We start from the raw sequence: 24,346 nt of genomic DNA, 5'->3' as shown, positions 1-24,346 counted from the left end.
GGATAAGCGAGGTTGGTTCTTTTTTCTTTTCTCCATTTCAATTCTCGAGTTTCCTTTTTACAAATCATACAATTGTAATACGATGAATGAAGATATAGATTCGCCAGTCTTTGTACTACCTGGGGTAGATTTCACGGTCACCCTCATCATACCTTCTGACCTACAACAATCCAAGCAGACATCTCCATAGTCCCCGTCTTCTTTTCTTCATCGTTCAACTGCTTCCGTATCTCGTCATCCCAGCGATCAATCTCTTCCGAACTCCATCCCTCCCAAATCTTCGACGTCCACAGAGGCGATCTTAATCCCTTCACAGCTTCTTCCTCAGACCCACATACCCAATCGGGACTGGTCTCGGAAGCTTTGATATGATCGCTGGGGAACCCGCCACCTTCCAGGACGCTTATGAGTTTTTCCTTCGACAACCACTCAGGGGGCATATACATCGGCTTCAGCCCACTATCAGGTTTAATAGTGTCAACAACCCCCTGAAGGATATCCACCGCTCGCCGCTTCTTCCACGTGGTGACCACGACGTGGCCCCCAGGCTTGAGTACGCGATATATCTCTGCCGCACCGGCCACTGGGTCGCTGAGCGTGAAGATGCCTAGACTCATAACAACAGCATCAAATTCCGCATCCTTGAATCGGCTGAGGTCCTGCGAATCCTGAACGAACGCTTCCGCGGTATCCCAATTGAGCGAAGCCTTATGTGCCTTGAAATTATCGATCATGGCGGGGACATAATCGATACCGGTTACTCGCGGCCGTGGCGAAACTGGTAGCCCGGGAACCGAAATGTCTTCCGGAGAAGGTGACAGTAGAAGCTTGGTCACGATTCCTGGCCCCGATGCGGAGTCTAAGATGTGACTTGAAGAATTATAGCTTGACAGCGGCAAGAAGGAGAGTGCGACGGCGGCTAAGCGGGAGCTTGTGCCTCCCACGTGCTTTTCGTATTCGGAGGCATTTTGCTGGAAGTATGACTTGATCGTAGCCTTACGGGATAGTACGTCAGTCATTTTGGAGGTAAATGCCGTTAATTTTTCGCTCAAGGCTTTCAGGGAGAGAGATCTGAAATTGGAATTGATATAAAAGGGGTAGTAGTGATGGTGATGGTGAGGGTGAGGGTAATATTTTAGCTGTTAAACATGCCCTTTAAGTAAACCACCCAGCGGTGATATAAGTTGCATTTTAATCTTTAAATGCTCAATATCTGACCCTATCGCAGTTGGTGGAGATATTAATAAGTTGCCGGACACATATTACTTTACGAAGAGTCTCCGTGACTCGGTAAGGTGAAGGCAAGGAGGCGCCCCGGAAACTTTTCGGAAACATTCAAAACAGGGCGTTATAACTACCGAATATCTAGATAGGTAATAACAATTCAGAGATTCCTCTCGAGTTTTCCTTCTAACCTAAAAAGCAACCGCCAATAGGTACTTATCAAGTTTCGATAGCACACTTCAATTCAATAGGAGTATGAACCAACAACACCTGGGCATTCATATCCTCCTGTAGTCTCATCTCAAACAACGAGACTCCTCGTTACACACTTACTAAATTCATTCTTCATCTATCTTATCAGAGCTCCATCACATCGCATATCGAAACTGTATAGACTATCAGTTTAAGTATGACTTCATGTCAATCGGAATACTTACGAAAGGGTTGTGAAGATCCGTGCAGTCGCTCTCTCCTATCTCCTTACCTGCTTTGATTCTATCCTCTTCTGTAATTCCGAGTTCGCTCATCCGCATATCCAAACGTCTATTGCGCATGACATACACCATCCTCCATACGAAAATCACAACCACTTGCGCTGTCAAGCACACGGTGCAGGCGATAAGTCCCGGGACATATCTAGGCTAGTCATTGTTAGTCTGAACACTTTTCAGCTCATACTAGTGTAACTTACGGCATCCTTGGCCCTGAAAATTTGAGTCCCAGTCATATTTCCAACACAATAGCCTACGAATGTGATTGTTGTGCAAAGAGTACGTTTTGTTCTCCCGGCAACATTCGACGGGACCAACGACCACGCAAAGAAAGTGGAAGTAATATAAGGGCTCGTTATAAAATGCGCAACCCACTTCGTCCACTTGTATTGCGGATCGTTAGGGAGGATGGCGATCAGGAGAAAGCCGACAATTGGAGTGATGTTGGAAAGCATCATGATCCACCTGAGAACACGACAGTGAGATGATCGGTACCCAACCTGCACAGTTGTGGTGATTGTGTGCTTACATGCGAGTGTTCTTCTTTTTAGTGGCCACAACTCCGACTAAGACAAAGTAGAGTGCGGTGAAACAGTATTTTGGTATGTTCAATATGAGCACTTGTAGATTTGCTGTATTTATGTCAGCAATGGTTTAAATGGTATATCGTTTTATATTTACTAAAGCCAAAAGTAGTGTTTAGGATCCCCGAAAAGCTCGTTAACGCGCCATTAGGGACTGCATTTAGTGTGGCGTTGAGTCCAGCGAACCAGAACTGTGTCTTGTAGTCAGATACTGAGATCTAAGACCACGATAGGGAGTAGATCATAAGCACTTACTGTTGGATCTGTCAGACATTCTCTGGCTTGGTCCCATTTCCAATCCTTGAAGCCCGTTCGGTCGTGGCCTGTATTGTTTTCCATCACACGAGCTACTGCTATCTTTTTCTCCTCGGCGGAAAGCCACCGCACCTCGGATGGCGTGCCCAGAAAGAGGAGGCAAGCAGCGCCAGCAAGGACTGTGACACTACCAAGGAACTATGAGTTGTTAGTTTATTTTTATGGACATTTCCAAGTAACATGGCTTACAAAAGACATGTATCTCCATGCCTGGAAATCCGGGTTCTTATTCGTTACGGACCCGATTCCGTACACAATAGCATCGGTCATTATGCTCATTCCAGCAAACCCGCTTTGGAAGACTAAGGCGCGCGACGGATGCTCCCGGGTCTTATACCAAGTGCCGACGACAAGAAGAAACCCGGGACTTATCGAGCACTCAAACATCCCTTGAAGTGCGCGAAGGGTGACGAGTTGTGCAAAATTCTGAGCGAATCCAATGCACAGCACTACAATTCCCCAGCAGATGACATACAAAGACAAGACTCGACCCATAGGGTACCGCTGCAACAAGACAACGGATGGTAGTTCAAAAATGAGATATGTAAGGTAGAACATGGTTGTCAACCAGGCGAACTGTTGTCCAACGAGTCCTGTATCTTCGCGTAAACCAAAGGTTGCTTGAGTGCCGACACTACCCTTATCGACCTGTTGGAGGCCATGGCAAAGCCACATGCTATTACGATTATAGTTAGCAACTACTTCCGGATGAATTGAGTGATGATGGGAAATTATGATGTGTTGCTTGAGAGTGGATTTATTGTCATCATCTGAATAGAATATGACAGTTGTAAGAATTACTCACAGAGGGAGAAGATATCTATCGATTTTTCTCCTGAGACGTTTATATTCTTCGTCTGTATACTGATGTGAAACTTCGTGGCTCTCGCTTGTTGAGATGCTACTCGAGTGCGAGATTTGGACTTCGACACATTCAACCTTCTCGATCGAACCCATCTTTGATGAAAGGGATTTAGGCTGCTAATTAATATAGGTAGATTAGTGATATTCCATATAGTGAGATGATAGAGAGATGACTCTTACGATTTAGTGCTTGTTGGGTGATCTTTATAACTCTCACAAATCCAGCTCTCAGTATAGAGTAAGTTAAGTCACTATACGCGTTAAGTAGCCACCTAGGTATTATTCGTCTTGGGAACTACTATATATCTATGTAACCGGCTCCTCCTTGCGTACATATTATGGTGCGAATCGTATCTACACTGAAATCCAACACGCATACCAAGAGACTTCTAGGGATGGCACCCCTGAAATCCGGAAGCTCATACATGTCTGATATCGCGGCTGGGAGCACGTGGGTGCATTCTTAGACGGAATGATGCACGAATTAGAGGTGTCGATACACGACTAGATTCCGCGACGTACATGATCGAGCCTACGATTCTTTCCACAGCATTATCTCAATTTCTAGTCTATAAGCCACTCTCGAGCCCCCACTACCCCAGACAATCACATCAGGTAGTCAACGCTAAGATGTGCAGTCTAGTTGTCTAGCCTCTAGGAGAAATGTGGGCGGAAGATACCATGCGGTGTAGTACAAAGACAAACCGGCAGAGACAGTGGCGCAATAGGTTTGGGGGAAGAAAAGTCCGGATATCTGAAATGTCTAGCTTTCCAGAACACCTTTTTCCCAACTCGACGAAGAATACCTGCCGAAAAATAAGAATGTATCATATATGTACTTACATCTACAGCATACCTATACGGGTAGTTTAGGTATAGACTCGAGTCTAGAACCATAGGCAGAGGTATGTTTAAATTGGCGGTTGACTTGTGAGACAATGATGGATAACGCGTCAAGTAACTCATGATGCATCGTTGACCCGAAAAGCAGCTCCCAGAGGAGTATGTGAACATCGTCATTGCTCAGATCCATGCAACCAAGGCAACTACCCGTCTTGGTACTAAATGTGGCTTGAATTGGCCGGGGCTAGTCTCGATATATCCATCCCTCCTAACCCCCATATGGCTTTCTGCCTTTGAACGTGGAAATCGTATTGGTAATTCATTGATATCAAGTGGCACTGACTGTTCATGTCGGTAATTAAAGAACAATAATGAATTAGAATTGAGTTGCCGAGGTCAAATCCAACATAGTTGGCGGTTACTCAAGTATGTTCAACTGACTTGAATCATCAAGCCATTCTGCAAATATCCTATGGAGATTAGATCTAGGAATAATTCCGATTCGCCCTTTGCATAATGCCCTTAGCTTGACGTGCGCCTAGAAGGTTCGATGATTTGCTATTGCTTTGCGATGACAGAGTTGCGATACGATGACACGACACAAAAGCCACTTAATATGTCGAGGAGGGTTGCCACGATATCTCAGTGGACGCCGATTCCTCAAGTAGGACGATATTTCTTACATGCTTAAGTAATCACTTGAACCCCAAGGAGGACAAGAGATCACGTACTGGATCTAAACTTGATTGAGGGTTTTTTTTCTTTTCTTCTAAGAAACAGTTTGAATGACTGTAGGCTAATGAATGAATAATAGCAATGAAGAATTAGCTAAGAAACCACGTATCTTATGCACCTAAGTACTTGAATTTGATATCTCTTTGATGTTGTTCTGACCAATATTGCTAACTTGACGTTCAGACTTACCTACGTAAATTTCCTATACTTCCAAGGTTATCTCTATTTATGAAGGGATACGTACTAAGGTATTGACATTGAGTACTTAGGTACTCAATCCATCCCATTGGATAGGTACCTATATTTCTATAGCAATGGAGTACCTAATGAACGACCAATTGAATGGAAACTGCAAGCATCTCTTACACCAACCCCCTTTTCACCCAATGAGACATGTCAAATTTCTTGCATACGTCTTCTATGTTACGAATATCTATCGCCTCAGTCATGGGACGGAAGCTGTGGAACCATGGTAGTTACACGGATTGCAACGTAGTATAATTGTCTTTAGAAAGTAGACGCTAAAATGGAGGTGTTTTTGGGTTAGGTTATGGTTCTGTGTGGTTTGTTTAATTGCCTACCTACCCGAAAAAAGAAATGGGAGAAGGGTCCTATTAATCAATGCATGGTTTCAGAGTTCGTGCAAGACTTCTATGGAGAAGGGTTTCACTCCAAGTAATATAATATATAATTGGCCAAGTAAATTGACCTGTAACTAAATAAACTGATACCTATATACAATATCATTATCCATAAATATATACATTAACTGTTAACAGTAAGTATGGCAATAGCATTCTATCTGTACAATACATTCACAGGGGTGCCTGTAACATGTCTCTAAGATTTGATGGCCAGCTTGGGTGCACTCGTCGCTAGTAGGCTTTGGATGGCTTCAAGCGCACTCAGCTCAACACCAAAGTCTGATTGGCCATCGAAAGCCCCCGTGTACCATTGTACGCCGCAAGTCGAGTTATCGTAGCCACTGCAGCTCAACGCGGCCCCGGAAGCGGATGCCTGAAGCAGAGGCTCGATACTCGCCTTCACACTCGGGACCAATACAGCCGTCTTTCCGAGCCAACGTGACAGACTGGCCTTGAAACTAGTCTGATCGATATTGCAGCCTGAGCTCACCTCGCATTTTTGCTCATACATGACGTTGGTGGCGTTGGGATTGGGTCCGAAGAATGTGCCTTGTGCCGCTTTAAGCAAGCCCTGGACTCTCGTCTCCCAGATCGACTCGTTGGTGAACGCATACATATGCGCCGCTCCGTGGAGGTAGGTCGCGATATTATAGGACCACTCGTCCTTGTTGATCGCGGAGCAGTTCGCGTCTTTCTCGTCACCCGCCCCGTCGAAAACGTGGAAGTCAGCGCTGACGAAGCCGACGCTCGTGGACCAGTCCCAGACTTTGGTGGCCCAATCACCGAACGTCTGGTTCCCGGTATACCGAGCGAGCCGAGCAGCGGTCTGGAAGAACCCACCATTGGATACGGAATTCTTGTAATAATAGCCATTTGCCGTTTCGACGTACTGCCACTTTAGCCCACCCCCGCAAGTGGCACTGTCCTTATCCCACCGCGTCACGAAGTCGTTAAAGGCGTTCGTACCGATGGCAAGCCAAGAATTGGCACAGCTGTCATCGCCCTTGGCATTGGTGGTCTCGCAGGGAAGCGCATCGAAGCCGTACTCCATCGCGCTAAGGGCGTTGTACACCCAATAGACTTGGTCGTCATTCGCCTCCCAGTTTTGTTGTTCTGCTGGGGCAAAATCGTAGTTCGCGCCAACGTTCTTGGCTAGGGAGGAGAGGAGATCGGCTTTATATGTCGCGTCGCCGGTGTAGACGGTGTAGTCCATTAGGGCGTTCCATGCCGAACCGGATTCCCACCAGAACCATGGCTGTGGCTGTCTAAATTGGCCTGCTGTTGAGCTAGGGTCGTGGTAGGTGTAAAGACCTTTTGCGACTTGGGCCGCAATGTTTTTAACGGAAGCCGGATCATTTATATCGAGGTTTAGGGCGGAGATGGCAGAAATGAGCGCAGCCCCGACGGCAAGATTGGATTGTCTTGTCATCTTGTATCCTAGCGCTGTCTGTCTATTTTCTCGTGCCGAGATAGTGAAAAAGAAAGTAGCGACGGCGTGCTGAGTAGAGAGCGCACGTCATTTTTACACGTTGAAATATATATACAGCACGCCCCTTTTAAAAAGCAACGTTGCCCACATGCGTTTGCGTTGTCAGCGGCTTCAGGAGGCAGCGCTACATCCATGGATAGTAGAATTATGCCGATCGTATCGTCTTAGAGTAAGTCAGCAGCAGTTAAACAGCTACGATAGGATATAAGAGGAAGCTGGAGCGAATCGCTTACCGGGGCAAAGCCCAGGCGAGTGGCTAAGCCAATGAAACTGATGCAACCCCCATGATCCTTTACACCCCTAAGCTACTTGCAGTTAACACAGCTAACGAAGCCAACTGCTGTTTTTGGCGTCATCCAGGAACAGCGTTGTCAGATGAAACAAACGAGTGATGACTTGCATATTAAACATCTATATTTACCTCCCTGCTAAGTAGGCGTTCTCGGCTTTACTAAGAACCATGTGAGACTTCATCATCTCCCACGTTTACAATTTCAAAGACTTCACTCAACCTCCAGCAGCTCAGATGTGGCATTTATATTCGATTCTCGATGCAGCGCGTGAAAACACCTCGAAATAGTAGTTGCTTGTTTTGGTAATATGTTTGATCATGTTGCGAATAGATGGATGTCCACGTGTGATTGAAACGGCGGGAAAGGAGTGCGCGCGATCTCGGTAGCGTAAGGGGATTTTGATGCTAAAGTCGAATCTGGTTAGATGCCAAGAAGCGGGTTCTAAGGGAAAGAGTTTTCATGTGAAAACAAACCCGGGGAAATCGGAGAACCCGTTGAAGCCTGTTTTATGCAGGCGCGCCAAGGATAATAATTCCGAATTCCGGGACCAAGGTACAGCATTTTATCCTTGACTTTAGAACCATCAAATATTGCAGGTGTTCATCCCAACTTTCTAAATCTACATGTTATCGTGCTATCATTTTTCTTAGAATAGGCTATTAAATATCATTAATACTTGCTTAAAATTAGGTATGAAGTTATGACGACAAGCATGAAGATATGCATGTGAGCGCTGAACTTACGAGGATACGAGGATTAAGCTTTTGTATACCTAACAATGAGGTCACACCCAGCGACTTCCAGCACATAGCAACAATCCGACGATCTGGTTGCACGTTTCACATATAAAGTTCAAGATTTGCCGGTTCTATTATTAGCAGGTGAGATTGTTTAAATTAATAATAAGACACCTGCGAAAATCTTAATTGCGAAAGACTTCAAGATCGAGTGTAGTTTAGACATATAATTGTCGTCTTTCAAAACTACGCTCGGAAAGTAGCTTTGGTAACCCGCTCGAAACTGCCACCGCAATTTCCTACACACGAGACTGCCAAAATGAACTTGAAAAGGGGGTAATAAGATTTTATTCAACTACAGCCGTGTAAGAAAAAATGCCATAAACTAACGAAACTTGCGGACATACTAGAAAGCTTAAATGGCAACTCGGATAATGACTAAATTGTTAAGTGCTCGAGATAAGTTTAAAGTTCCAAGGTTGGCGCTCTATTTTTTTTTTCTAATTCGACGACTTCTCACCTTCCCTCCTAGACCATACTATAGAAGGGAAGGGCGACGGCAAGCCATATGCTTCGGTTAATGTTGTGGTTGTGGACGCAACAATCTGCCAGACGAGCACAAGTCTGAAAGACCTTGGCGTGGAAAGCGAGCCGGACGACTTCACCAACACAACATGCTACCCAGTTGTATGACGTTCAATAATGGGAAAGGAGGCTTCATAATGACATCATGATAGCGATATAAGGATGTTTACTTCAGTCTTACCTGAGAATACTATACATAATCTTCCTTTAGACATCCTTCTTGCCTAAGTTAATTAAACACAAATATCTTCAAACATCAAGCCTTAAAATTGAGATCAATTAAGTAGACTAGAAAATGTCCAAAGAAGGCGGAGATCTCAGCCAAATGGCCAAAGATGGCACAACCAGTATGTTTCTTCGTATTCAAATATCCCCTTATTGAAGTATTTCCTCGCGGGCACATAAATCTAATTGGTTGATTTCGTTAAAGTTCCTGGCGACGCCGGAAAGCAGAACACGATCCCGTCGGTGCCGAATCCAGAGCAGAGATCACAGCACGCCGCAGGTGGCATCGGTGCCACTTCCCTGCACAGCGCTGCCGACAATCCGATTGGGGGAGGAAAGAACGCTGATGATAACGCCGTGACTGCTAGCGGACATGCGGTGCCACCATCCACCGCAGCGAAACATAGCGGTAGCGGCGGGAAGGAGCGAGAGCCTGAAAGGTTCCGAACCTTTTGATTCCTTTGGATTGCACATCTGAGACAGGTAGCTACATGGTGGAAATTGGAAGAAGTAAAACTTGGCTACTTGGTGTATCCATGCAGTCATATGCAGTTCAAAAAGGGGTGCAATATTTTTGAATGAGTCAATGAAATCTCAATTATGTACTGTGTGCTCTGTAAGAGCGAGGTGTAAGTACAAGTTACACTAGGTATCTCGAATAATAATACCGATGCTCGATTGTCGCATCCTATGCCAAATATTTTCCCAAAACGCCCAATCTATGCGACATGAAGATTGTAACAAAAGGGAATCTGAAGAATCGACCCAAATAGCCTTTCCAAAGATGTATGTGTCCCCATGTAATCTCTAGATAGGAATTATATCATTCCTTTCTATTCCGTAGGTTTTTTTAAGACCAGCCCAAGCAGTTGAGAAGGCTGTTTCGCGGGTCTCCGTTGGTCTCGACTTGTAAGCCCCTTCTTCGTGATTCCTCAACCTCGGGCGTGTTTTGCTGAGCGAAGATGCGGTCCATCGTGCCGGCTTCGCGCGTCAATTGCGAGCGTACATATGAGCCAACGGTGTAAGCTGTATCGTTGATGTCAGTATATTGATAGGTAAGGGAAAGGCAGATCGTTTAAGTGGGGAGGAAACTAACCGACTCCTAGTACCAAAAGACTTGGTAATATTTTGGACGAGACAGGGCCAAGTTTAGGCGCTACCACCGGTGCGGTAGCCCTGGCGGCTGCGTGCATGTGTGGGCGGAGACCTTGCGGGTGGGTGATGGCCATTTTGTTGATTGGTACTCTTAATAGAGTGTAATGTAGGTACATGCAACGATGGGGTTTGAACTGAAACCCAAACGGTTGGATTGGTCTTTAGTGAAGTTGTGCAAATGTAATAAAACCTTGATTGCGATGCAGTCTGTAGTGAAACATTCTCCAAGACGACAGTCTTAACGACGACATTATAAAGTTCCTGGGCTCTTCGATAGTTCTTCCATATTCACCGTCATTGCTTCCGCCTTCACGTCGTGTAGGTCGACGACAAACTAGACGTGGGACGATTTCGCGTTGGTGATCACGACACAGTGGTGTGATGGTGGTGCTGCGGGTATCACCGAAGCGCTGGCGGCTTGGACGAATGCAGTAACGCTCGATCTATTCAGGTACCGCGCCTCTTGCAGTGGCGAGACCTCACCTGAAAATTGATTTCGAATAAAATCATCCCCACATCCTGTCAGCGAAACCATGGCCCCATCAGAACCGTTCTGCCGGTTCATTATCGCTACCAGCTTAGGCTTCTACCGTGCTGTTGTCTCCGAAGCCCTGCTTGATCCGTTCATCACGGGTTAAGTGGGCAACTAACAGTGGGCGTCGGCGGGTCGAGAAGAATCATCAAACTCATGATTGGCTCTTTACTCGTTCACGTGAAGGGTATCAACGGCTATGTAGTCCCACCTTTGAGGTTCTAAAATTTGAACATCCTGATGAGGTAATTAGCTTCTAGATGTCAGTAGACTTGGAGAGAAATTCTGGTGAAGGAGCTGATGAGATGGGATGATGGAACCTAAATTGGCAAGTATATCCCGGACTAATGGAGTTTCCAAATGTCATTAAACAGTTCCAACTTGTTCTTAGTATTCGATTAGGCATAGAGTGAATGTGGTTAAAGGAATTAATTTGAAATATTCCGTAAATCGAAGTGGCTGGCTAGACTCATAACCCTCCCGAAATCTCCCAAACCTTTAGCCCCATCTCATCACCTTCACCAACCATCCTTCGGATAACAACGAGGCCAGAAACGTCATTCAATATACCCGCGAGCCATACCTCATTGCTAACATGTGAAATCCTGTCAAAGCTTACGCAAATAACTCTGGGTATTCAGCCTTAATCATATCGGCGCCCTGTCAAATAAGTCAGCCTGCCATTTCACATAACGAAACCAAAACACAGTGCAAAGCATGTACACACCTTCTCAGCAACCGCATAAACCGCGTTCTGAATCCTGCAATCGGGAATCACCGGGATGACAGACGCATCAATGACACGCAACTTATCAACACCGAAGACCTTAAGCTTCCCATCAACAACACCCTCCTCAACACTCTTCGCCATGCGCGTCGTGCCGCAAGGGTGAAACCCCGTCTGCGAGCGCTCGAGGATCAGTTTGTCCATCGCCGCATCAGAAGTCCGGGGCATAGGCCAAGGGTAGTCTTCATGGATCATATCGCGCATGCCGTCACCAGTCATCAGCACGTCGTCGACCCAACGAATTCCCTCGCGCATGGCGAGGATGTCGAGGTCGTCTTTGAAGAAGTTGATGTTGATCTTCGGCTGCTCGAGCGGGTCTGTGCTGTTCAGCTCCACGGTGCCGGATTTGCTCTGTGGGCGCAGCAGGTCTACGATCACGGTTAGGTAGTCTCCCGTCGGCGGAGTCGGGATGTGCCATTGGAAGGCGTCGCTAAACATCGGCACGAAGTCGATTTCGAAGTGCGGCTGCCCGGCTGGTCCGAATGGGTCGAGACCACCGTTTGCGGCTTTGGCGGCGAGGTATTCCGGATACTTGCTTAGACGCTCATCGATACGTGGAAGGCCGACTAGTTCGAGAAGACCCGAGGTGTAGGGCCCTTGGTTCTTCCATCGGTAGGCGCTGATGGCCGCGTCGTGCTCAAGGCCAGCTCTTAGAAGGTGATGATCTAAGCCGGTTCCGTCTTCGAGGCGGAAGACGTGTGGGAGGATGGGGTGGTCTAGTAGGTTTTGACCTACGTGGGCTGAGTCGACGAGAGTCTCGATGTTGAACTTAGCGAGAGCGGCTTTAGGCCCGATTCCGCTCAGCAGAAGTAACTTAGGGCTTTCGAAGACACCAGACGAAACGATTGTCTCGTACTTTGACTTGAAGATGTGCGTCTCACCTGTTGGTAGAATGGCTTCTACACCGGTGCACTTCTTCGTGGTGGGGTCGATGAGCAAGCGCTTGGAATTAGTACCTGAGAGCACGGTAACGTTCGGCTTGCCCTCGAGATACATCCAACTTGAAGAACGCTTGCCATTGTAAATGCTGTTGGTGCATTTCCACAGGCCGCGCATGGTGCCGTTGTGGACATCGTCAGTCAGCTTCCCTCCTTTGCTTACCCAGGCTTTTGTCAGGGCATCTCGAAAGGGTTGAATCTCAGGTATGAGATCAGAATGAGATACGGGGACAGGACCGTTGGTGCCGATGTACTTCAGCTCTTCGCTGAAGAGACCTTTGTCGTCATGGTAGGTGGCCGGCTTGTACAAGTACTTCCGGATGTTGTCCCACTTCCACTCATCGCCGCCATACGGCGCCCAGTCGTCGAAGGTTCCGGCAGAACCCGGGATCCATGTGTAATAGTTGAGACAACTGGAACCACCCAGGGTCTTACCTCGAGTATTCGGTTTCTCAACACGTGTATACTCAGGGCGGTCGATCATGGTGGTCTTGTAGGCCCAGTCATACTTACTGTCACGCAGCTCGAATGCTCGAGCGGGCGTCGTGATGGCGTCGATGTCTCCCGGATTACCAATGCCGGCCTCGATAACCAGGACACGGACCTTGGGTGACTCGGCTAGACGGCCGGCGACGGCGCAACCGGCAGTGCCTCCTAAAACTCGTGTCAGATAACGGTTCCGCATAAGAACTCAATAACTTACCTCCAACGATGATAAAGTCGAACGGTTCAACTGAGTCAACTTGATTGCTCATGATGTAGGTATGTGCAGATGGTGTTCTGAAAGTCGGAATTGTAAGAGAGTCGGTTTACGTTTGAAGTTTGCCTAGGTATGTTTGGGGGTCCTGGTATACAATAGGGAGGTCTTTGGTAAGTTAACTGAGATGTTTTGATTGTTGATACTGATGCGAGTTGCTGATGCGAATGCTGATGGACAAACACCTTCATGATGTTCGCCATCTCGACGTCTTTATATCCCAACCATGATGCGGGACTTTTACCCTCCCCTATACTTCGTGAAGGCATTCGCACTAGTATAAAGCTCATGCATAGCGTGTATGTGGTAATGAGTAAGCGTCTACATAATGGCGTCCAGTTGAGAGCGATTGAACACGCCAGCATGCGTTGTGTTACTCAGATCCCGTATGCTACTGGCTTTCCATTTGTGCAAATCCTTGTTGTCCTATCAAAATAGGGAAGGACACAAACGCTTCTCCAATATGATCTCCTATCTAAGATGATTAATAGAGTCTAGATGTTTGCGAACCACGCCGAATGAGGAATTGGAGAGAGCGAATATGAGGATGATTCCGGTAAGACCGAAAACATCTCCGAAAGCCTTGTCGCTATATCGCACTCCGAGATATTCGTTCATCGAAGTCCTAGTCCTGTGATATAACGGAATTAGAAGACAGATGGAAACCCGAGCGAGTTTACCCCGTCGATGTGAATACCGAACTAAGTGCGGCTTTCCTGTTATTACCTATTAGTAACCCTGACTCGGCGAAAATCCGGAATGCCATAAGCTTACCTAGTACTTGGAGGTTTTGAAGCTGTTTTGTAGCACATACATCTGTTGAATTTGGGTCAGTTTATGGGCACAACTTCACTATAAAATATACCTACCTAGTAGGTAGGAGACTGGTCAGTGCGAAGTTGTGAATAGCCTCACAAACCAATCGGCGGTTCAACCAACAACGCTATAAATTACCTCCGGGGCTGTAAGAATAGCGCTCCTTATCACTAAAATCCCCTACATCTTTAGGGGTTTGATTGGCTATTACGGGTAAACTTTGGGCTATTGTGTAACCTCCTGCGAACCTAAGGCATACCAAATTCGTTACGACTTCACATAATAACAACCTTCAAACAACATCAATTATTGACATTTCAACACGGCCATCATGGTTCCTACAATTCCTCCTTCTTTAACAATTGATGAGACTAAGACCGATGCAGTCAAAAATTACTAAGAAGCATATTCTACCTACGAAGCTCTATCATCACAGATATCCTACCTTAAGTGTCTCCAAACAATCTCCAAAATAACTTTACAAGGCTTGCATCAGGCATAAGGTATGTGTATCCCTCTTTAAATATCGTGCCGGGCATTCTTGCTCATGTGACGAATCTTTACACCATACTAATGGACGGTTAGTCACTAGGTCACACACGATACGACGTTCATGAAAACTTACCCGATAAAAAACGAAAGGAATAGGGATAAAGCATATTGCAATCCCCCCGAGGAGCGAATTACCAGGACCGATACCAAGGTGGCGAAATAGTTCTCGGGCCTGATGATGTAAGTTGATAAATGAACTACTAATCGACAGGGGTAACGTCTTTGTGGGAACTCACGAATAAGGGGAATGCCGCGCCGAACGAGGCACGAAAAAGCGCATTTCCTGCAAATATCGATGCTGCATAAGTGGGATACGAGATCCCCAGGTAGTTGAATACTGTGTTGAATAACGTGACTACACACACAGTAAAGAGACTGGAGCCGATGATAGGGACGATCCAATGAATGCTCTCCCGCGCTGTCCAACCATACCAAAAGAGACAGATGGGCAGGGTGACAGCCCCTACAAATGTCGGTGGGAGGACCATTTCCGGCTTAAATGATGGCTTAGCGAACCGCGGGATTATTCCGTATCGAATCCAGACCAGGAAGAAAGGTACAGTGACAAGAGCACCGACGAAAATACCGAGAAATGCTAGCCCCTGTGCTCCAGCACCAAATCCATAAATTTCACCAAAGACTAGAGGGAACGATTCGAACCACAGGAACAGTACGCCATATAGAAGGGCCGAGTACAGGTCCATGAAGAAGACGATAGGCTCCGAGAAAGTTAGCGTGAATGCTCTACCGAGGACAAGCAAATAATCCTTCGCGGTGTGATTCGCAGCGTCGATCTCAGACTGGCTCTTGAACCTGATGTCTCCGGTTAGTTCCCGCAACCTCTTCGCTCTCCTGTACAGGATATTCGCGGCGCTGGTCTCGGGGAGTAAGAAAAACAGCAGGATGACCACAAGCGCGCATAGCCATGTGAATATCCAAATTGTCCACCTCCACCCCTCTGCTGGGGCCGCGAATCCACCAATTATCGGGCCAAAGACAGGACCAAGGACCCCAAATGATGACAAGATACATATGCCGTACCCAGCACGAGCAGGGTCATACATATCAATGATCGTAGCACCTCCGGTCGCCAATGGGGGGCTGCCAACGAAGCCAGTGACAACCCTGAAGACGAGGAACATGGGCATGTTGACAGCGAATCCGGTTGGGAGTTGAAGCAGGATAAAGGCGAGGAACGTCCAGAAATAAAGGGGGCTGCGTCCCAGTTGGGGGATCTCCGACATGGGAGACCAGAGCATAGGGCCTAGCCCATACCCACTAACGTAAACGAGGCGACAGGTCAGTAGTGTTCTTATCTCTATGCTAGAAATAGTGCGGGATTGTTGGGTTCTCTTACATGGTGAAAAGGGAGAGCCCTAGCGTTGCTACAATCTCACTGGTACCTAGGTCCTCCATAATACTTGGTATACCGGGGACATATATCGAGCTCGCAATGTAGAAGGAGAAGTTGAGGATACACATTAAGAACGCGACTAGTAGCTTCCATCTGCCTGACCAATTTTGCGGATTCTATAACGGCCTCAGTTAGTTAGGTACCTGCTAAGCTGTCGAGGTAAGGAGATGCTAGGGGTGCGTACCTCTGGGTCGTCAGACCCGTACCACTGTACTAAGTACGTATCTCGGCCATCATCAACGAGAGTATTGGGGCAAAGGCCTTCAGGTGGGTTTAGTTGCTCTCCTGGCGATGTGGTCGTTGAACTCATGTCCCTTTGGAGGAACTGTTTCCATAGTGAAGCATCCTCTTCGTCGGGGTATCTGAAAATTTTGCGCCTAGATACAAAACGGATGAGATGGCCAAATTCAGTATCACGGATTTGAGTGGCCATGGTATAACACGATACGAAGTACGGGCTGTTTCTCTAGAGAGCGACACTCAGGAAACGCCTAGGAATATGCTCGTTTTCTAATCGTCTCTGAATTTTTAATCATTAATCTTAGTCCTACGGGCTATTTATTTTCTACCCATGACGATACGATATCTTCCAGGCCTGTTTAACAGCTAGATGAGTTGATTACAGCCCTGCCTAGCTCAAATCTGATTGGCTTCAATTCTACACGATCACTATATGAAGCTATCTCGCTTTAAATGATTCTGCACGATGGGCGGAGGTATCCGGCGATAGAGGTTTGGGCATTGATTTAGGGGTAAGGTACCCGGAATTTGTGCGGAGCTAGAGGTTTAAACCCCGTGCATCTCGTACATATCTCCCAATAGTATTCTCACATATAAAGATGCCAAGCTAGGCATCGAATGAACCTTCGATATCAAGACTATGGTCAGACAAAGAATAAAGTGCTTGCATGAGTTGAAGGTAGCCATGAGAGCAAGCTTTATGGTACCTATGTCTTGTCCTTACTGATATATCGCGGTAATCAAGTCACGATTCGAAGTCATGATCTTGGGTAGGTACCTACCTACCGTACCGGGACCCACCAACGCCTGACAATGATTCTTTTTTTCGAAAATCCCTGGACTGTATCACAAGCATACCTTCGTTGACAAATGACTCCCTAAATAACAATCATTGGGAGGTTTAACAATGGCTGGAAACCTTAAACATTCATTTGAAACTTTAAACATTCATTGGAAACTTTAAATATTCATTTTTGTTTATTTTTTATTTACTATCTACTACTATTTACTATCTACTATCTACTATCTACTATTTACTATCTACTACTCTACTATTCTACTACTTTACTATTTTACTGATTTATTACTTTGCATGTTTATAGGTTTACAGATCTAGGGCTACGCGTTTACAGGTCTACAGGTCTACAGGTCTACAGGTCTACAGGTCTACAGGTCTACGCGATTACAGATCTACAGATCCAGGGCTACGCGATTACAGGTTTACAGATCTAGGGCTACGCGTTTGCAGGTTTACAGATCTACAGATCTAGTAGCAATCCTAGTGTAACGTATTAGTAGTAAAAATCTTCAAGTGGTGTTGATGTATGTGTGTGTGTGTGGGAGGGAAGTGGAGAAAATCGTAAATAAAAAAAGATGTAAGAAGAAGAAACGAAAAAAAAGTTCTAAGTTTTTTTTTTTTAGTAAAGTGTTGTTGCTGTTGTAGGTGTAGTAGGTGAGAGGGAAGGCAATAAGGAAGGTGACGAGAAGGTGATGTTGAAAATTTCGAAGTTAGAAAGTAGTGGGTGGCGTACGATATTATCGTCAACCTTGCTGGCGCTATATCACCTGACCTAAAAGTACTAGTTTTCAAACGATTGTTAGATTTCCAGCCATTGTTTAATTTTTCCAACCATTGTTAGACTTTTCCAGCCATTGTTACATTTTTTCAACCATTATTATATTTTTTCAATTATTATTATATTTTTCTAATAATTATTAAGTCACTTAAATGATTATTAAGCCCATTGAACGATTATTTTCAGATATTTAATCATTAATTTACCATTTATAATGACTATTTTCAAGTTCCAACTGTTGTTCGACTATACTATTTCCCGCTATGGTAGGTAAGTTGCCTCACCTTTAAAAGTTATTCATTAGTCACCTAGGTATATCAAGCGCGAGAATGTTATTAAATCTTCATTAAGTGGGAGAGCTTCGGACGGACATTCTCTATAGATATTCCGAGATAGGGCAGTGAACGGAACGTAATCACAACTATGGGATGCTAGGAGATCTCAATCATTCGGACAACAATGTTGCGACCTCTCACTGTCGCCAATCGACTTTCGAGGACTTCCGAGGAATTCTGAGGCCATATGGAACCGGAAAACTCCACCTTTTAGAAAAAGTAAATCGAGAAGAAAATTGGATCCATCCAAGCCCCTTTTTCAGCCCACGAGGTGGGTCTATTTCTATGCATCACTCTCCTCATCGGCAATGTCTCAGCAACACGGGCAGACGGGTTCGTCGGCGATCAAATTGTTGAGCTACTGTCTCAGCCAATTCTTCACATGTATCGCCCTTTCAGCCATCACTTTTGCAGATATCTTCCCCATTTTGTATTTATCTGCATGCATGACTCAGCCATTTACTCAACCAATTGGAGCACGTAGCTTCTCCTTTCGTAGAAGTGGAGTGCTATTATTGATCGAATAAAATTCCCGGTTGGAGCTCAGGCACAGCCGGTAACTCAGCTCTACTCAACCATTGATGACCGGTTCGTCTAAAGGCACGGTGTCTTTGGCTAAAGTCACGGTGACCCATACCAACTATACCTGACCTGGGTTAGTCCTGTGGATACTTCTTTCATAGTACAAAGCTCATACAAATTCAAGTACCGTTTCGACCTGTTGTTACAGAAAGATTTACCCTTATTTATCGAGTATAACGTTTATTTTAGTACGAATTTTAATACGATTGATACAGTCCTTGATAGCCCTATCGTTAAGCTGCCAGAAAAGCTAAATATTTTGCGCGCTAAGATAATCTAAGAAAGGTTATTTTGGACTTTTCGAATGAAAGGTTAAAAAAGGCGGCAGCAAGGTTGGCGATAGGCAAGCTCTGGTCGAAAGATACTTAGATCTGTATAGACTTTGTACAGTCAACAAGGTATCCACGGGACTAATCCGGCTTAGGTATAGCCCTATGTGGATCACCGTGACTTTAGACAAAGACACCGTGCCTTTAGACGGACCGTTGATGACATAATAGCCGCTCTCGGATCTGGAGATCTACAAAGCACCATAGAAGTTTGCTCTAGAGGCAGCTGCAGCTTTTATTGTCGACATGCGTATATGCATGCGAACATATCACTCGTTAGTTGCGACGGCAGCGAGCTAACAGGAACGGTCCTCGTTGGCAGCTGTGTTTCTGGTGGAGATATGACGCCTACGGGGTGAGCGACATGTATCGCAGTTCACGAGCTAACAATGAATAATACCTAGCGGTACCTATCTATACCCATAGAAATAACAGAGATGGGGTAAAAGCCCTACGGCTGTCATACTTTCAGCTCTCATCAAGATCATACTTAACCCGAATTCATCTTTAGAATCGGGGCGATCAGTCATGTATCAGCTGTGCTAGCCGCCGACTATGCCACATTGCCTATTCAGGGGAAGTAACGAGTGGCTTTCCAAGGAAGCATCGTGCATTCACACGAGCATGTGAACTGAGTACTTCACTTGGCTCTTCCAGTCATCTATAAAGACCCTTCCTGACCTCAGTCAAGAGAAGCTACTTACTTTCTCAGTAAAGCACCATCTCTAAAAACAACATTCTACTTTCCCTATCTCCCAATTCACAAATTCATAACTGCCCAGCATGTCTGACGACGGGTTTGCCGAGGGAGACGCTGAGGTCTTGAGCAAGAACCAAATCACATTCAAAGTCGAAAACGAAACCGAGTTTGAACTCGAAGCGAGGGGCTGTTTCGCCGATTGGGGCGACTTCTCGGAACCCCCATCCACTGTAAGCTATCATCCCATCACTTGACCCTTCACACTAACCACGCCCGAAAGATCGGACCCTACAGTTCAGGGGGCGGCGGACACGTTATAAGCTCGCACAGCCCGTTCACCGGCTCGGCTGGGATGTCCGGGTACACCATCACGAGCAGTTCAGGGTCGTCCGTGTACCTTCGAATCCTCGGATCGAACCCTTACCTGAGCGCGAAGGACAACTTCAGCACTTCGGCCATCCTGGATCGGGATGCGAATATCGGTCAGGGCGATTATAACTGGCTCTACTACCGAAAGGAGAAGGATGACTCCAAGCCGTTCAATGGCGGAACTCTGACGGTGAAGATACATTCTCGTTGCCGTTTACTTGGGGGGTTTTGCTAATAATCGACTAGGTTTCAAGCCAGATAGGCCAAGCCGATGACTGTACTGCGATCTTCAAGGTTACATTTAAGTAGCGGCTAGATTTCTCGACCTAGATACGGCCTGTGTATATAGGCGACATAAAAGATCTTCTGGATGATTAGTCGTGGCTGGTTTGAGATTTGACTTATCAGGGGCTCGGCCCATTAGGGGTATGAACATGTGAATGTGTTAGAAGGGGTACGCGATGGTACTTTACGTACACCATAATCTTGAGATGTTATCTTCCTTTGCTATATCCAAATCGTGATAAATCCCTGTCTTGTTACACATTAACGGCTCAGTGATCAGACCATGTAGCCAAGAGTAGGACAATAATGTAGGAATGAGACCATTGACACGTGAACGTCGTAAATGTCTTAATGTGCCTAGAGTGATATCAACAAGATCCTGTTGTAATTCTAGATGTAGTTGTATAAAAGGAGGTTTGAGTCATCCCATTCTAGTAGACGGACTAGTCCCCTGAGATACCTACCTAGAAGCTTGTCCGGCGACTTTCGTTCTATCTTGCGAGGGATCAAACTTCGACGATACTGAGGCCTCCTTTATAATGGGACCGCGAGTGACTCGACATTCTCGCTGCGGGTCAACACGCCGTAAGACGGATTGACTCAATTTGTCCCCATCTGGGCGATGTTTTCAGCTCTTGGGACACAAGGCACTATTAGATTGTGCATCTGCAACAATATCCAGATCGCCTTTGACCGAACATTTCTGCTATCAATTGACCAATAAGGTCAGTGTTAGCAGTGTATGAGCAGCCATTGGGTACTTGTTGTGTCGCCTATTGCGGTTGTCACTCAGTCACACATACCTCAGCGGTTTAGCGGATCCGAAGTCCCGACCAGCTCGAAATTATATAAGGCGATGAGGTCGGAGGCAAGCCTCTGTTTCATATCACTCTTCCCCAAGCGTAATCAAGATGGCTACCCCAAGGAATGTCTCTGTTGAGGTCTCAGGTCCCCTCATCCAAGCGCTGACCTGCTTCAACGGATCCGAGCCTGGTGTAAGATTGGACCGGCTCAACGACAGAAGTCTCGAGAACCCAGACAATTCTTTTGGTGTTACTCGCACTTTCAACATAGTTCCTATCCCCAATGGAGGCCAAGGTCACTTTGCACTGCAGTCAAAGTTTAACCATGCGTATCTGGGCTTCAATGTGAGAGATCGGCGGCTCATGATGCGACATGTTCAGTTTCCTCCACCCGAATCTTTTCGCTTCGCTTATTCCCTGAAAATCCCACATTGCTATGACGAGGATGGCGCTCCCGTTCACATCATGGCTGCAGACGCCAAACCAGTTAATGACCCCAACAGCGCCAGCACGGAGTTTCAGCTATTCGTACGCCCTTTCCAGGGACTGACACCAGCAAGCACTGTTGATGAGTCATGGAAGCAACAGCTTGCTCTAATCAGCGTTCTCGGAGAAAAGAAGTCTTCTGACGAGGACGAATATTCCGAAGTGCGGGGATTCGGTGGTGGCGGCAGTACGGATATCGATAATTCGGAGCAGCTTGCGATGGTTGCGGAGATGCAGAAGACGGGAGATTTGCGAACAGCTATTAACACTCTCGCTGAGGAAAAATACGATGGTAACAACCCTTCTTTTCAGCAGCTTGATTGCGGGATTTAACAGTGCTAGATGCTACAAACCAGGGTGTTTCGCCAGATGCTACTGTCAAAGTGGCCCAGCTTCTGTGTATCATGGATCAGTGTGTTTACATGAGGTCTGTACCTATTTTCCACTTTGCTTCTACTCGGAAGTGTTAACGTAGACGATTCGTGCCAGGGACATCGAAAATGAGGAGCGTATACATTCAGAGCTGCAGCCACATGCAGCTGAGATTAAAGAAGCTGTCCGGCATTCCCGGCCGATTAGCAAGGCTACCTTGGACGCAATGATGAAAGCTCAGGTGAAGGGAGACAGAGCTACACAGAAGATACAGGAGGTGGTAAGTTATTGGCTGAAAGGAAAAGCAATGTTTTGGCAGACTCTGATGTAGTTTTTAGGCATCAAGAATGGGGCTCGACTACCTACCCATCTGCAGTAAGTGGTTGGAATATAATAGGTGACAGTTATTAGTGGCTAATTAATATTTTAGACTTCTCTTCCGACGGATCACTTCTCCGCAACGGTCCCTACTGTGGCGCATTTTATGGGCACAGTGAAGCTAAGAAGCCGTTTATTGTTGTGGCATTCAAGGTACCTATTATCGGTCTATGCCTACGCATGTACTCGATGTGCTGAATTGACCAAACTATAGGGGACTGGAAGGTTAAAAGAATGGATCACGGATATCAAATTTAATATGAAGGACGCTGTCGGGTCAAGTCCGCTGAAGGGCATGTGCCATATCGGATTCTTCGATGGTGTATTCAAAGACTTCCCATGTGATCTGTCATCGGACAAATCAATCCGACTGGCTTTACCATTCCGTAAGTACCATCGCCTAAGTACTTGCTTATTCGGAAATCTGACGGTTCACAGAAATGATGAGAAACCAGCTCTGGAAACTTGAGAGGAAGGTCTTAGCCAAAACCTTTCCATTTGGGCTGAGAGTCCAAGCGTGGGTGACTGTAAGTTCCCGGGATATACACGAAAAGTGCCTCATAGTCCGTGTTTCTTACTCATTCGTCAGGGCCATTCTCTTGGTGGAGCATACGCGACGAACTGCTGGGCTGGCATGCTAGCAGATATGCATTTTATGCACACAACAATTCGCGATCTCATAACATTCGGAAGTCCGCGAGTGGGCGACAAAACGTACGCCACCTATGCAGGCAGCCTTAAGGGGTTTCGGAAATCGTGGAGGTTCGTCAACGGGAACGATTTGGTAGCAAGGGCGCCGTGTGTAACCTTTTGGCTGAAGAGCTATTACCACATAGACTCGATGGTGAACATTTCTCCGGTTCGAATTGCTTTAGGTAACTCGGAGCTTAGAACCAATCAAGCCATGGAAGTAGCAACAGAAGATGCCACGGAAGACGCCACGGAAGAAGGCATGACGGATGAAAGCGATCTCGAGGTGATCAATCAGGATGAGTATCACATCCAAGGTGATATCTTTGGGATTGCGGACCACAGTAAGCCCCCCGATACCCTCGATACAGGTACCTAACAAGAACTAACTGTTATATGTAGGCTTGAAAAAATACTGGGCGTCCTTGAGGAACGGCACTCTTGAGAACCACAATCCATGGCCTTGATGTTGATGCAAGCGTATGGACTCGTAGAGGTGTATCGAGTTGAGATAGTGATGAGAAGTTGCGCGCTGCCTGTAGTTAGTAGAGTTTGAGTCTAAAATATAGTTGTTCTAGAAGTTAAGGTTAGGTTTCGGCTCGGTCCGGATAAGTCAATGAAGTCTCTAGGGCTATCCTTGGTCTCTGGCTAAACATCGCTTAGTAGCGTCATAGCATTCAAAATATAGAGGACTTCGGGCAAAACATCTTGTCCGATCACCATTTGCACCGCCAAAGTGGACGGAAGGAATCGACGAGACCTACGTGTACCCACTTCTTCAGGCAAACATTCGCTAATAATCAACCATCAAGAAAACCAAGATGGCTTGTCCCTCAGCACCAGAGACACTAGAGAGGTTCGACGACGGACTTGATAGAATCGTGTGATATGTAGGACTTCACTCAGTGTAAGCGAAGACAAACAACAAAACAGCTTGGCAGGCGCCTACCCGCTTGTCCCCGGCAGATCGCGGCTGTGTTACTTAAGGGCTGCGGCACAGTAGCTAGTCAACAGGGTTTATGGAAATTACCAGCTCTTCAGCTACCTGGGTTCGACCACAGATTTAGCTCCGAATCCCCGTCAGCCATGCTATCGATTGCGATCGCCCAATCGACGCTGTCGGGTACAACACCCGCCTGTCCTGAAGAGGAAGGATCGACAATGCAGGAACACTGCAGCTGGTTAGCTCAGTCAGCGTGCACGCATCGTCTATCTATTCT

General features: G+C 46.3%; 9 protein-coding genes across 9 annotated transcripts; 3 read left to right on the top strand and 6 right to left on the bottom strand.

Moving 5' to 3' along the window:
- Nucleotides 1–6: 6 nt before the first annotated feature.
- On the bottom strand, nucleotides 7–1,414 carry GGS22DRAFT_167298 (S-adenosyl-L-methionine-dependent methyltransferase). The gene has a single exon (XM_047961968.1). The coding sequence runs from the start codon at nucleotides 1,017–1,019 to the stop codon at nucleotides 147–149; it is 873 nt and encodes a 290-aa protein (XP_047817382.1). The 5' UTR covers nucleotides 1,020–1,414; the 3' UTR covers nucleotides 7–146.
- Nucleotides 1,415–1,592: 178 nt separating this feature from the next.
- GGS22DRAFT_195233 (MFS general substrate transporter) lies at nucleotides 1,593–3,571 on the bottom strand (the record flags this gene model as incomplete). Its single annotated transcript, XM_047965636.1, has 8 exons — nucleotides 1,593–1,610; nucleotides 1,662–1,865; nucleotides 1,916–2,180; nucleotides 2,245–2,347; nucleotides 2,397–2,490; nucleotides 2,555–2,752; nucleotides 2,804–3,290; nucleotides 3,420–3,571. 8 exons carry the CDS (start codon nucleotides 3,569–3,571, stop codon nucleotides 1,593–1,595), a joined length of 1,521 nt encoding a protein of 506 aa, XP_047817381.1.
- Nucleotides 3,572–5,720: 2,149 nt separating this feature from the next.
- On the bottom strand, nucleotides 5,721–7,772 carry GGS22DRAFT_32728 (glycoside hydrolase family 76 protein). Its single transcript, XM_047966819.1, has 2 exons — nucleotides 7,423–7,772; nucleotides 5,721–7,352 (listed from the first exon to the last, which is right to left on the bottom strand). Exon 2 carries the CDS (start codon nucleotides 7,127–7,129, stop codon nucleotides 5,897–5,899), a length of 1,233 nt encoding a protein of 410 aa, XP_047817380.1. The 5' UTR covers nucleotides 7,130–7,352; nucleotides 7,423–7,772; the 3' UTR covers nucleotides 5,721–5,896.
- A 1,327-nt stretch (nucleotides 7,773–9,099) lies between these two features.
- Nucleotides 9,100–9,485, top strand: GGS22DRAFT_190203 (uncharacterized protein; the record flags this gene model as incomplete). Its single annotated transcript, XM_047964948.1, has 2 exons — nucleotides 9,100–9,151; nucleotides 9,235–9,485. 2 exons carry the CDS (start codon nucleotides 9,100–9,102, stop codon nucleotides 9,483–9,485), a joined length of 303 nt encoding a protein of 100 aa, XP_047817379.1.
- Nucleotides 9,486–9,638: 153 nt separating this feature from the next.
- On the bottom strand, nucleotides 9,639–10,258 carry GGS22DRAFT_195231 (uncharacterized protein; the record flags this gene model as incomplete). The annotated part of the gene is made up of 2 exons (XM_047965635.1): nucleotides 9,639–10,055; nucleotides 10,126–10,258. The coding sequence occupies 2 exons, from the start codon at nucleotides 10,256–10,258 to the stop codon at nucleotides 9,880–9,882; spliced, it is 309 nt and encodes a 102-aa protein (XP_047817378.1). The 3' UTR covers nucleotides 9,639–9,879.
- Nucleotides 10,259–11,043: 785 nt separating this feature from the next.
- Nucleotides 11,044–13,858, bottom strand: GGS22DRAFT_167293 (putative GMC oxidoreductase). Its single transcript, XM_047961967.1, has 3 exons — nucleotides 13,145–13,858; nucleotides 11,444–13,095; nucleotides 11,044–11,376 (listed from the first exon to the last, which is right to left on the bottom strand). The coding sequence occupies exons 1-3, from the start codon at nucleotides 13,194–13,196 to the stop codon at nucleotides 11,332–11,334; spliced, it is 1,749 nt and encodes a 582-aa protein (XP_047817377.1). The 5' UTR covers nucleotides 13,197–13,858; the 3' UTR covers nucleotides 11,044–11,331.
- A 35-nt stretch (nucleotides 13,859–13,893) lies between these two features.
- GGS22DRAFT_167292 (benomyl/methotrexate resistance protein) lies at nucleotides 13,894–16,861 on the bottom strand. The gene is made up of 5 exons (XM_047961966.1): nucleotides 16,165–16,861; nucleotides 15,924–16,096; nucleotides 14,803–15,844; nucleotides 14,640–14,738; nucleotides 13,894–14,584 (listed from the first exon to the last, which is right to left on the bottom strand). Exons 1-5 carry the CDS (start codon nucleotides 16,411–16,413, stop codon nucleotides 14,534–14,536), a joined length of 1,614 nt encoding a protein of 537 aa, XP_047817376.1. The 5' UTR covers nucleotides 16,414–16,861; the 3' UTR covers nucleotides 13,894–14,533.
- A 2,658-nt stretch (nucleotides 16,862–19,519) lies between these two features.
- GGS22DRAFT_32636 (uncharacterized protein) lies at nucleotides 19,520–20,665 on the top strand. Its single transcript, XM_047966818.1, has 3 exons — nucleotides 19,520–19,973; nucleotides 20,024–20,302; nucleotides 20,359–20,665. Exons 1-3 carry the CDS (start codon nucleotides 19,827–19,829, stop codon nucleotides 20,419–20,421), a joined length of 489 nt encoding a protein of 162 aa, XP_047817375.1. The 5' UTR covers nucleotides 19,520–19,826; the 3' UTR covers nucleotides 20,422–20,665.
- Nucleotides 20,666–21,232: 567 nt separating this feature from the next.
- Nucleotides 21,233–23,881, top strand: GGS22DRAFT_32633 (Alpha/Beta hydrolase protein). The gene is made up of 9 exons (XM_047966817.1): nucleotides 21,233–21,978; nucleotides 22,029–22,113; nucleotides 22,176–22,338; nucleotides 22,397–22,433; nucleotides 22,489–22,589; nucleotides 22,651–22,822; nucleotides 22,875–22,963; nucleotides 23,026–23,470; nucleotides 23,529–23,881. The coding sequence occupies exons 1-9, from the start codon at nucleotides 21,309–21,311 to the stop codon at nucleotides 23,591–23,593; spliced, it is 1,827 nt and encodes a 608-aa protein (XP_047817374.1). The 5' UTR covers nucleotides 21,233–21,308; the 3' UTR covers nucleotides 23,594–23,881.
- Nucleotides 23,882–24,346: the final 465 nt, after the last annotated feature.

This window comes from Annulohypoxylon maeteangense (assembly GCF_022496945.1).
Source record: "Annulohypoxylon maeteangense strain CBS 123835 unplaced genomic scaffold GGS22scaffold_12, whole genome shotgun sequence".
NCBI lineage: Eukaryota > Fungi > Ascomycota > Sordariomycetes > Xylariales > Hypoxylaceae > Annulohypoxylon > Annulohypoxylon maeteangense.
This window is presented reverse-complemented; position numbering and strand designations above follow the sequence as displayed.

Excerpts from the sequence above, each read along its gene's own strand:
- GGS22DRAFT_167298 (XM_047961968.1), bottom strand. The coding sequence starts at position 1,019 with ATGACTGACGTACTATCCCGTAAGGCTACGATCAAGTCATACTTCCAG.
- GGS22DRAFT_32728 (XM_047966819.1), bottom strand. The coding sequence starts at position 7,129 with ATGACAAGACAATCCAATCTTGCCGTCGGGGCTGCGCTCATTTCTGCC.
- GGS22DRAFT_167293 (XM_047961967.1), bottom strand. The coding sequence starts at position 13,196 with ATGAGCAATCAAGTTGACTCAGTTGAACCGTTCGACTTTATCATCGTT. Across the intron at positions 13,096-13,144 it reads CGACTTTATCATCGTTGGAG|GAGGCACTGCCGGTTGCGCC; the intron begins GTAAGTTATTGA and ends CACGAGTTTTAG. Across the intron at positions 11,377-11,443 it reads TTTATGCGGTTGCTGAGAAG|GGCGCCGATATGATTAAGGC; the intron begins GTGTGTACATGC and ends CTTATTTGACAG.
- GGS22DRAFT_167292 (XM_047961966.1), bottom strand. The coding sequence starts at position 16,413 with ATGGCCACTCAAATCCGTGATACTGAATTTGGCCATCTCATCCGTTTT. Across the intron at positions 16,097-16,164 it reads ACGGGTCTGACGACCCAGAG|AATCCGCAAAATTGGTCAGG; the intron begins GTACGCACCCCT and ends AGGCCGTTATAG. Across the intron at positions 14,585-14,639 it reads TTCCTTTCGTTTTTTATCGG|TATGGTGTAAAGATTCGTCA; the intron begins GTAAGTTTTCAT and ends ACCGTCCATTAG.
- GGS22DRAFT_32636 (XM_047966818.1), top strand. The coding sequence starts at position 19,827 with ATGTCTGACGACGGGTTTGCCGAGGGAGACGCTGAGGTCTTGAGCAAG. Across the intron at positions 19,974-20,023 it reads TCTCGGAACCCCCATCCACT|ATCGGACCCTACAGTTCAGG; the intron begins GTAAGCTATCAT and ends CACGCCCGAAAG. Across the intron at positions 20,303-20,358 it reads TCAATGGCGGAACTCTGACG|GTTTCAAGCCAGATAGGCCA; the intron begins GTGAAGATACAT and ends ATAATCGACTAG.
- GGS22DRAFT_32633 (XM_047966817.1), top strand. The coding sequence starts at position 21,309 with ATGGCTACCCCAAGGAATGTCTCTGTTGAGGTCTCAGGTCCCCTCATC. Across the intron at positions 21,979-22,028 it reads CGCTGAGGAAAAATACGATG|ATGCTACAAACCAGGGTGTT; the intron begins GTAACAACCCTT and ends TAACAGTGCTAG. Across the intron at positions 22,339-22,396 it reads CACAGAAGATACAGGAGGTG|GCATCAAGAATGGGGCTCGA; the intron begins GTAAGTTATTGG and ends TGTAGTTTTTAG.